Source organism: Puntigrus tetrazona, chromosome 10 (assembly GCF_018831695.1).
Source record: "Puntigrus tetrazona isolate hp1 chromosome 10, ASM1883169v1, whole genome shotgun sequence".
NCBI classification, from domain to species: domain Eukaryota; kingdom Metazoa; phylum Chordata; class Actinopteri; order Cypriniformes; family Cyprinidae; genus Puntigrus; species Puntigrus tetrazona.
The window spans coordinates 4621349-4633315 of record NC_056708.1 but is presented as its reverse complement, the minus strand read 5'-3'; the positions used below and the strand labels follow the sequence as shown (position 1 = coordinate 4633315).

Here is an 11967-nt window from a genome sequence, read left to right as displayed (position 1 = left end):
CTTGGGGATGTACAAGAAAGGATATGTGGAAATAGAAACACCAAAAACTACTGAAGTAGTTCTTTCAAATACAGTTTGGCTTTCATACAACATTGTGGTTTGCAGACCACCTCTTGTTTTCTCAGCTCTGATGTTTTTCAGATTTGGCTTTTGCTGGTTGTAGTATCATTTTATGTGATTGCATCTTTGCAATGAAAGCAGGGTAATTTTGAAGTAGTATTAGTAGACGTTTACGTGGGCGTTACTTCTTTGATCTATTAAAATAGATCCTTAAGTAAAGGGAAAAAGGACTTACTTTGTTCCTTTCGTTTCTGGTAAAATCTCAGAGTGAAATCGGCCTCTAACAGGGGCAGTTTCATCCTGCCTGTGTCTTTTCTCGCGCATCAATTGGATCAACAGCAAGAAATGTTATGAGAAGACAAAATAACTATAAATTACCTTTTCATTGTCCTGCAATCTATAATAATTCCTCCAGGTTTGGTTAATCATGAATAATGTCCGTCCTGTCAGCTTGAAAAGTGTTAAGAGTTTGTGTGGTGTTTGTTTTGCCAGGAGTAGCAGTGGCACAGTCCCACGTAGTGTCAAGTCATGTGTGGCGCTGTCGCTGAAGATCAGGGTGAGGGAATGTGGTGAAGACCATGCAGTTCAGAGCCCTCCACCATGGTGTACGTACGCCTGTGTGCATCATCAGGAGAGAGTTCCAGAAAGCACAGCGCCGCCAGCGTGAGTCCCATCACCTGAAAAGTGCACCAAATTCAGACCAAAAGCATTAGAAGCTCTCATGCGAATGGCAGTGTTATTGAGCATTTGGTGGCAGAAATATTCACAGCTCAACTATAAACAAAATTTTAAAGCACAGTTAGTAACTTATGTCATTTATTCGTATCATATATCAAAATAAATAGAAAAATCATTTTGGATAACGCTCTGAGTATAGGACCAATTCCTACTATTAACTGATTCTGCATGAAGCATTTTGTACATCCATAATCCTGCCCAATACCCCAAACTTAACAACTATCTTACTAACTATTAATAAGCAGCTTAGAATTTGTAGTTTGAGGCAAATTTACTTAAAATTGGCTTTTACGCTGAGTAATGTGTATTCTAAAGGATCTGCACTAAAACATTGTTACTAAACAGCTGCTCAGTAACATTTTCATGCATTTTTAAAATAAAATAAGAAAAGTAATATAATAATAATGATCTTTATTAATAACATCTTTATTATACACTCATACAGTGATATTCCAGTTGGTATCTGTAATATTTTAAATGTTTTGAAAGGGGGTCTAGAATATTTCTAAGGACGTTAAGTATTGCTTTTCATTTATTTTTATTTTTTGGAAAAGCTAAACAAACAGTAAAAGCACATTTTAGCTATTTAATTTATGCAATTATAAAAATAATTATCAAAATGTATGGGGGAAAATGCAAAGCTGGATTGTTCATTATTCGGTCCAGTGATTCTTGTTGTTTGGCTTGGCCAAGAATTTTAATTTAGTACAGTACATCCCTAAAGCATGCGCTCATAGAAAACTCATGCAGTTTGAATTTTAACGATGTGGCTTCAAAATCTCCAATTAAATAATAGTAATATTATCCAGAAATGCCATTTAGTACCAGTAAACATTGAGTTGAAACCACCATCACTAAAACCCATCTCACACCATTTTTGTTTTTACACAAAAATTTGTTATCAGGACGTTAAATCAAATCAGTTTGACTGTTAGTCTTCCTCTATTCCACGTTGCTAACAACCTCTCTCACATTTCATAAAAACTTAATAGCCACATTGCTACAGCTGTCATGGGCAGCAACACTAGTCAAATTAACAATATTTGGCTAAAATCCCAACATAACATCTCTGATTTTGAATTCCTTTTAGCGGTTTGTTCCACCCAGATTCTTCTCTTTACAGAGTAAACTAACTAAACTCCGCAAAATCAAGCATAAATCTAGTTTGTGCTGCACTTGCGCTATAATGCTGGGCCTTAGATCCAGGAGTGCGACTGGGTCAACATTGTTGCGTAATAGTCCTCGAGTACCACTCATACATACTTGTCTTAACCTGTGAGCCATTGCGTCTGTTTGACAGACTGCTTTCGTCCCAAACTCAGCAGCTTATGTGGAATGTGCAGTTGTCTTAAATAAGCTCGTCTGTCGGTGTTGCAGCATTACATTTGGAGGTAGCCTATATCTAATCCAAGGAAAAAGCTCAAATTCTTTCTTGGCATCACCAATGAAAATTATAGTCAAAGTGTTTTACATAAACTGAGCAGCAACCTGGGCCTAATTTTAAGTAAAGCGGTGTGTATTTTCTAACTTGACCTAATCACTTAGAAAGAAAATCAAAGTTTCTGAAGCCAAACAGTGTCATGGTGCTTGAAACTGGAGACAGTAGTTGTTTTTAAATCTCAAACATGCAATTTATGTAGAGCTCAGCAAGTTGAAGTAATTGTTTAACAATAAATAAAGAGTTCTTTCTAATAATAAATAAGTTAATGGAGTAAAACCTGAAATTTTACAGTTAATTTTCCATTTCCTTACCACAGCAAAAACTACTAGTTCAAACATTTATTAAATAATCAAAATCGATGATAATAGCTACAAATTAAGTGTAAGTGTGAAGTAAGTAGCTTAAATAAACACAATAAAAGATCAAATATACGAAAAACATTTAGGTATGTGCACAGAAAACCATCAATCAGACAGCAGGTGAATGCAGAAAATTATTATTATTATTTTTTTTTTTTTAAACACCCATTTGCATCATGCTTTTTAAAGTGCAGAAATGTGTGCTCTGTGTGAATGGTCCATAAAATAAAATTAACCATGTTATTAACATTACGTTATGCATAGCACTTCGCTACATTATTTTAAGTGTGTATATTTGAATTATTTTCAAGAATGATAAGCATTAAGAATCCTGTATTTTTTAAAATTCAGGGAAATTATGGGAAAGCGTTTAGTCAGTGCCCTTCCTATTTTGGCCAGTCTTATCAGGTTGTAAAATGCAGTCTAACTGCAAGGCATGTCTCTTCTGTCTTCTTGGCCAGTGACTATGGCCTCTTCCTGTCAGATGAGGACCAAAGAAAGGTATTTGGCTAGAAGCAGGTAAAAGCCCTGAACTACTATATGCTAAGAAATGTGTGAGAGTTGAAGATTATTTTAAATAAAACATCAAGATGCTGTTGCTCGTTGTTTCTATATTTTACTAGGGATTGTCTTGAGAATGAATAGAATGTTAAATTAGTTTGATGTATTTGAACTAAATCAGATGCCATCTGTAACTGGTAAAGCATGGTTCTAGAAATGAAACCAGGAGTCAAGTGCTAATTACCAGTGTATTGACTGTGTATAAAGTATAATTAAATTACTTTGGGTAGCATCTGCTCAAATTTTAAGAAATGTAAATGCCAACATTATTTATAAGAGACAGTGTTATATTAAAATTATATAAGCATAGTAGACCTTAATACAGCAGAGTAACCTCTAGTAGACATAATTCGTTTGATTTATAAAGATTTTCATTAGAGACATATATTTTTAGGACACTCTGAGTACAAAGAAACAGAGAACCCTAAGAAGATCCATACAATTGGATGGGAACTGTTCAAACAGTCGCTGTGGATGACTCAAAAATCGTCAGTGACATGCTAATGACCATCTGTGCCAGAATAGGTAAGTTAATGTCCGTATTATATTGTAGATGTATGATAAGACTTGGATTGGCTTACAGTGTAGAAGCATAGAAATTACCACATGCTTCAGTGATAAGACCATTGTTTTTCTCTATATCTAAACACCAGCACATGGGATGATCATCCAGTCACATTGTCCTGTTCTCACTTGGTATAAAGATACATTTTTGATGATCCAATAAATAGTGGCTACTAGTAAATATAGGTGAGTCTATGCATTTTGTGATCAGATTACTAAAACTGCATTTGGGGTGTAGCCAGTAGGCAGCTTTTTTAAATGGAGGTAAAAATATATTTAGAGGTTTATAAACTATTATGACCCATGAGGAGCAGTTTTGAGATGCAGTGAGAAATGCAAAAACTTTTTTTTTTTTTTTGAGGCATCACAAACTATGGCCAGTACTCACTCACTGGGTACGTGACAGGGGAGAAAGAAAGGAAGAGACCACAGGGACACTGAAAAGAGACAAAGACCCTCCTGAGGGGATGACAAAAAATATGGAGAAGCTCAAACAGAAACTTCACACAGATGATGACGTCTGCTATGTCACTTCCTCCTCCTGAATAAAATAAACATGCTGTTTGCCATTTTAAAGAAACAAGTGTATTCACTAAAACCTGTTCCCTTTACGTGATGACAAAATGCATTATTTTAAGTATTAGCAGAGTTCTTGTTGACTGATTTTCTTCACTCTGTGCTTTGCTAATCTGCTTCAATCTATTTAAAAAATACATATTATTGAATTTCTTTTCAAAATCCAAAATGTAAAGGATTTTTAAGATGATGAGGAAAGAAAATTCAGTCAAGCTTTTACATGTGGATGATATGTTTGGAATCTAGTTGAATTCATGATGTCAGAGCTGTATTTGAACAGTGAATTGGTTGGATCATGGCGGGACTCTGCGAGAGCAAGGTGTAGAGAAGTCTGAGATGCTGCTTCTCAGAAGAAAAGTTCTTCTACTCGGACCAGAATGTAGATTCCAGGACCACGTACAGCTCAACTTGCTCTATGTGCGTGAGTAAAGCGCCACAGAGCGTCATCTTTCAATCAAGGTCATTTGTAAAGAAAAATGAAAGAGCTTGTTTCGTTTTGGATCTGAGATTAAGCGTTTGTCCTTAGTGGCGAAGCATTCTGTCAGTTATTTCTGTGGCATTTAAATGGGTGAAGCTACTGTACACTCAGTAAAGTCTCATTGGTCTAAAACCAGTCTACACGTAAAAGTATGTTAAACATCATTAATGGTCCGATTGGCTGTAATTGTGATGGTTTGTGCATTTACTTCACTTTTAGTATACACATTTATGTACCGTATGTTGTATCCCAGGCCGTGATGACATCCTGAATGGCTCCCACCCGTCTCTTTCGATAAGGCATGCGAGTTTGCTGGATACCAGTGCCAGATCCAGTTTGGAGACCACAATGAGTCAAAACACAAACCTGGATTTCTAGAGTGAGCTCAACACATTTCTGTTTATTCCCATCTTGTACAGCATTCATTCCTTAGTTAAGTTAAGTTTGCCATCAAAACCAACAGATTCTGCATTTTCAAGCTGGATGAAAACAGAAATGCAAGCAATTAAGTCAAATATTGGTTTATTTGCATAATTTTTTTTCTGATCATATTTTCATATACAGTTTTTAATAGTTTAGTTATAGCAGCTGTTATGTCTTGTCTTTGTTAACAATTTAATCAGGAACAGAGTTTAGGAAATTACTTCTGTTTCTATGAATAATTAATGGGTGCATGGTATTTCAAATGTTGTTTTTTTACATATTTCTATATACAGTACATAAACATATATTATTTAAGCAAAGCTTTTATTTTGGAAGTAGTTGACAGCACTATTTTATACACCAGATCCTGCACAAGCTACTGCTTTGTTGCAGCAATCCTCAAAATATTAATGAATGTAACATTCTCGCTTTCACGTCTGTCTCCAGTTTGAAAGAATTCCTGCCCAAAGAGTACATCAAGAACAAGAGCGAGAAAAGATCTTCCAGGTAAGGTTATGCAAATTATTTGTAATTTATCAATTTTATCCAAAGCATTGTAACATTTCTTGCGCACTTTCTGTATGAATATTTAGATTAGTTGTGGGCTCCGTGTCTACCAGCCTGCCCGTTGACAGCAACATTGCTCTTTTTGCTGTTTGTTCATTTTAATAATAAATAAAAAAAGACAACAAATAGAATACGACTTAAAATGCTTTAAAGAATAGAATTGAGTGCATTTTTTCAAAGCCATGTTAGATGCGGCACTATAGGCTATATGAGTTTTAATAAAATTATGAACTTCGTATCTTTAAGACACACAAAAAACTGCCAAAAACATGACCGAGATTGAGGCCAAAAGTCAGCTACATCAAACTGGCCAGATCTCTAAAAACCTATGGAGTGTCCTTCTTCTTAGTCAAGGTAAATATCTTACAGCCCTATCCAGAGCTCTAACATTAATAAATGGCTCATGCTTTCCTTATTAATTGTAATGTTTATTCTCTTTACAGGAAAAAATGAAAGGAAAAGAATAAAGCATTCCCACGTTTGTTGGGCATCACTAAAGAGAGCGTAATGAGAGTGGACGCGAAGACCAAAGAAGTGATGCAGGAATGGAGTCTGACCAACATCAAGCGCTGGGCGGCTTCTCCCAAAAGCTTCACCCTGGTACCAACACACTCCTCTAAACACACACACACACTGTGTTCTGATAATTACTCACTCTGGACACTGCGCATGACGATGTACGCTAAGGGTGGAGTTTCTATGGTTAGTTTCACAGCTCTGTGGTTACCGTTTCAGTCTGATTTGGTCAATTTTGGAGATATTAAGGATCGTTTAGGTGATTAATATAATAAATACAAATCACCAAATATTTCAAGAGTTCACGCTAAAATGAAAAAGTCGTTTGTGTCCATCCTTTGAAAATCAACTTAACAGCAATGTGTCAAAAGTACAGAACTTTGTTGAAATGAATTGTAAGATGAACTAAAGTCTTTGGAATGACAAGTGAAGTTTGTAAGCGTGACATATCATGAAAATCTGAAAAACCATTTCCAGGTTTTAAGCGCTATAATCAGGTCCCCATTGCGTTTACCAACCAAGGAAACATGAATAAGAGTAACCCAGTAACTTTGTGTAGTAAGCTTTTTCTGCCAACTGAGTCGCGTCTGATCTTGCTCAAATATAATATTACCATCCCTTAATCTATGTAAATTTCCACCTGCTATCATTTTAATTTCACAAGCAACAATGGTTACCAAGACAAACACAGAACACTATTTAGGGTCATAATCTGAGTGTTTCTGTTTCTACTCAAAATAGGCATTTTCAAAATGATATAATAAATAATCTGTAGGTATTTTTGTGCTAAAAAGCGTCAGACACGTATTGAGGACACAGAGACTTGTATTACACTTTGTAAATAAATATTTTTTTATTTCAAATGTGTTTATTTGAATCGATATATTGGTATGTTTTAATTTAATATTAGCTTTTCATCAACAAACAAACCTCCTTTTTTGTTCTTTCCAAATCCCAATTTGCAAACTAATAATGCACACTTTGCAAGAATGCTAAAGCTGCGACAGACCTTTAATCAGTTCCTGTTTCTTGTAATAATAAATGAAGCTGAAGCAGTAATCAATGCTGAACACTGGATCCAGGAAGTGACATTGTTCATGGATCACAAACACAGCAGTAGTTCACTATTTAGACTCTGGCTGCAGACGTATTGATTACGTTAAATTAATTATTTCCGTCCTACAGCTCTCTGTTAGTAGACGCTCAGACTCAATACATTTTGCAATTTTTTTTTTTCTTGCTGCACAGATTTATCAAACTTGCTGAATTAGGTTGGACCATGCCTGCTTGGTAATTTTCACGATGAAATGTATAAAAAAAATTGTGGGTTTATTTATTTTATTTTTTTCAAAACCTAAAACAATTTTTGCTCACTTTATATAGCCTAATATATGAATGCACAATTCACTTCTCAATAACAATGAAACACCAAGTTCATTAATCATTATTTTATTTGCCTTATTAAGTGTCATGCTACATGTTTTCTTCAGGACTTTGGAGACTATCAGGATGGTTTTACTCTGTTCAGACCACTGAAGGAGAGCAGATTGCACAACTCATCGCTGGTTACATCGACATCATTCTCAAAAGGTAACATGGCATGACCTCATTTGTAAAATGCAATAAATCATGTGAAGCCTGACAACTTATTTTTGTTTTCACATTTTTGGACACGTGAGACTAGCCTTACCCTCTCAGAAAGAGTGAGAAAACCTTTTAAGGAAAACATTTTTAACTGGATTTGATAAAGTTATCAGTGTTTTCCATTTATGATTATTCATTTGGTGAATGCTGTACATTGTGCTTAATCATTTGCGGAGACTGATGCGTCATTGTTTTTGTTTTTTTTCTTGACAGAAACCGTTTTAATTACTTAATAAAGGAGTTTATTCAAGTCAAATATTATTTATATAGTGCTTTTCGCAATACATTTTTCATTGTGTTAATATTTACAGCATCTTAGCAGATTGGAGTTGTGTAATATTGCAATCAATATTGCAATCAGAGGTTATATATATATATATATATATATATATATATATATATATATATATAGTCTTTATGCTGTTATGAGGTTTTGGCTCTGGAAGTCTTCTGCTGATCGCACATAATCACACATAATCTGCTACTGCAGGTATTCAATGACTCTTTTGAAGTCTTTTGGATTTGCAATGGCCAAGCACCCCACAGCATAAACACACTTCACAAACCACCATGCTCCTAGTTTCACATTAACCTCTGTGACCGAGAGAGTCAGATTTGCAACTCATTTAATAGGCTTTTTCCACCTTATCTTGTCTGTCTAATTTTTAATGCTTGTGTGATGGGTCTTTGTGAAATTGCTGCTGCTGGTTTTTCTGTGGTGTGAAATTCCTCAACAAACCTTCATGTTTAACCAGCCTAGAAAGAAAGATACAGTCTGATCTGGCAACAAAGTGCTTCATTCAGTTCCTGCTCTCAAGTATCTTTGTGCCTGAAACCTTTTTTTTTTTTTTTATCTTTTATCTGCAGAAAAAGAGCAAAGATCACTTCGGCCTGGAAGCGTGAAGTCAACTATGCTGGAAGACTCAGTATCTCCCAAAGAAGTGAGTTCTAGTGTGCATGAAAGTAGCATGGTGTTATTTTATCAGCTTGAATATGTGCGCACATTGTTTGAGCTACACCATTCAATCTAATGGAAAACTGTGACATTATGCTCCAGGTCAACAGTTCTTCAGCAGCAGTTTAATAAAGTTGTGAAAGTGGAAGCGGGCTCCGTTGCTCTGCCGGCCATCATCAGCTCTGGTGCAGGTGGTCAGAGGAGCTTTCAAATGGGCTCCATGCCACAGGCCAAACAGCACATCACCAGTGGGCAGATGCACAGAGGACACATGCCGCCTCTGGTCAGATATACAAAAACACAAACATACCTTTGGAACAACCACTGAATGTGAAGGATTGGCTTTGCTTTTGATCTGCGAATATGAGACACGTCTATGGAGTTGTGATCATTTTAGCTGTCAGCACTGTTTGTTTGGACCGTACAGTGAGCTGTCTGTGTTCTCTCTGTGTTTTGCAGACCTCAGCTCAGCAGGCTTTGACCGGCACCATTAACTCCAGTATGCAGGTGCGGTACAAGCAGTTCAGGCCCTCTCTTGATGAGTTTGGCGCCCTGCCTCCACTGGGCACTGATGCGGTGAGATGAATTATCTGCGAAATACACTTTACGATAAGGTGTCAGAGTGTTAACATTAGTTAATAAATTAATTAATAAATTAGTTATTAATTAAATTAAAGGTAAAGGTAAACAATGAATAATGCATTTAAAAATATTTATTAAACTTTGTCTGACATTAGTTACTAAACAATATTGTGTGTATATATATATATATATATATGCACACAGAAAATATGTTTGTATATTTTGTATACTAATATTGATGATATAAATGTATTATATTTTCAGAATATCCTACCATATGTATATTATGTATACATTATAAATATGCACATAAGCATATATATTATATATACACATGTAAAGTCATTTTTAGACTGATCATGCAGAAGGTAACTTACTTTAGATCAGGCACACTATTAATAGCTTATATATCCAAGCATAGTGACTGTTTATTGATACTTATAAAGCACATATTAATGTCTTATTCTGCATGACCGTATTTAAGATCCATAAACCTACAGTATATATATTTTAACTATAACATCTACCTCACTTGGTGTCATTTAAGTAAAAACATCTGGAGTTTATAGAGGAAAAAGTCTTATTTAATAATGAATATGTATTGTGATACTGAAATATGTCCCAGTGATATTGACATTTTAGATTAAGAGACTTTGATAGGGTTCAGAAATTATATTTAAGGAGATTCTGACTAAATAGAAGTGGGACCAAAAGGAAAAATGTGGACAAGACTTAATAACAAACCAATATGGATTAACAATATAGTGAGGAATGTATATCATGTGCTCAGTATATTAATGAACATCCCCTCTCTCTCTAATGTTTAGGCCTCTCAAGCATGGAGGAAGAACAAAATGGATGAGTCCAAACATGAGATTCATTCTCAGGTGGACGCCATAACTGCGGGAACTGCCTCTATGGTCAATCTGACTGCAGGTGACACTAGTCATCACTTTTTTTATTGGTGCTTTATCAAAACTAAAAGCATACTAAAACAAGCTAGTGGAATGCCGGATATTTGAAAAGTCATCTTTCCCTCATCGTTTGGTCATGTGGTAAATGTTTCTCACTGAACGTGTCTGTCAGGAGACCCAGCAGAGACGGATTACACCGCTGTGGGCTGTGCAGTCACCACCATCTCCTCCAACCTGACCGAGATGTCTAAAGGTGTGAAACTGTTGGCAGCGCTGATGGAGGACGAGGGAGGAAATGGCCAGCAGCTTTTGGGTGCTGCCAAGAACCTGGCGTGCGCTGTGTCCGATATGCTCAAGACCGCTCAGCCCTCTAATACTGAGGTATTACCCGAGTACAAACATGGGATTGGGAATGAGGCAAACAGTTGATGTGGTTCATGTAGCAGCATTGGCATTTAGTGGTTGTGTTTAAAAGAATATTCCACTTCCAGAATAAACATTTCCTGATAATTTATTCACCCCCCATGTCATCCAAGATACTCACATCTTTCTTTGCATGATCCAAGCTAAGTAATAGGTCTTATTTAGCTCATATGTACTCCGTGCACTCCTAAAAACTCTGTTCTCATTTACAAAATTGTCCTTGACCTTCTTTGCATGTTAATTTTGTAAACACTAGGCTGGTATTTCTGCAGCAATGTAGGGGATCTTGAAGTTGGAGGAGGAATAAGATTAAAGTTTTTCAATCTGGTTCTCTTAGTTTTTGGAAGAAATCTAAGCTTTAAACCTAAACAAACTTCCATTTGGGGTCAATAATATTTTTTTTTTTATGTTTGTGAAAGAGACATCTCTTAGGCTCACCAAGCTCACATTTAGTTTATCTGAAACATTTAGTTTATCTAGTTTAAAAATTACAATTTAAGAACTGTTTAAAATTAAAATAATGTCACCATCTCTTTGGATCACTTTAATGAATCCTTGCAGAATAAATTGCTTTCAGTAAAATCTTGAAAGAAAACTATAAAAAAGCATGCAGAACAGTACTACAGCTAAAGTTTAACACCTCGTGTGTCCTTTAGAAAATGCTAATAATTGTGTAAATATGAGCAAATACTGGGCTAATGTTGACTTTGCTATTTTGGTATGTTAATATTACTTTGTGTGTCTTCAGCCACGACAGAACCTCCTGCAAGCAGCGGGTAATGTAGGTCAGGCCAGTGGTGAACTCCTGCAGCAGATCGGAGAGTCTGATGCTGATCAGCACTTCCAGGTGTGACACACACACACACACACACACACACACACTGATGATAAGACTGTAACGCATTAACCTGTGTTCTCATCAGTCTGTAGGTACAGCAGCATTCACACACTCCAGACGGACACGCTATAGTCAAATGCTGGTAACAACACATAGAAAGAGCAATTCGTATTCACCAGCCAATCATACTAATGAAACCGTGATCATTATTAAATCAGTCATTCAGTGATCACGGTTCGATCTGGATTGTGATGAGCGTCAAATAGCCTCACTGAGCCTGTCATAATTGTAGCATATAAGATCATGGTGTGTGGCGGGTCTCTGTATT

General features: G+C 36.0%; 1 protein-coding gene across 1 annotated transcript in view; it reads left to right on the top strand.

The window, feature by feature from the left end:
• Window positions 1-6274: 6274 nt before the first annotated feature.
• Window positions 6275-11967, top strand: part of LOC122352396 (talin-1-like) — a 36754-nt gene continuing 31061 nt past the window's right edge. The window contains 8 exon segments of the mRNA XM_043249807.1: window positions 6275-6367; window positions 7812-7873; window positions 8985-9165; window positions 9342-9458; window positions 10292-10400; window positions 10551-10759; window positions 11550-11648; window positions 11725-11781. Of these exon segments, the coding sequence (XP_043105742.1) occupies window positions 6275-6367; window positions 7812-7873; window positions 8985-9165; window positions 9342-9458; window positions 10292-10400; window positions 10551-10759; window positions 11550-11648; window positions 11725-11781 (927 nt within the window).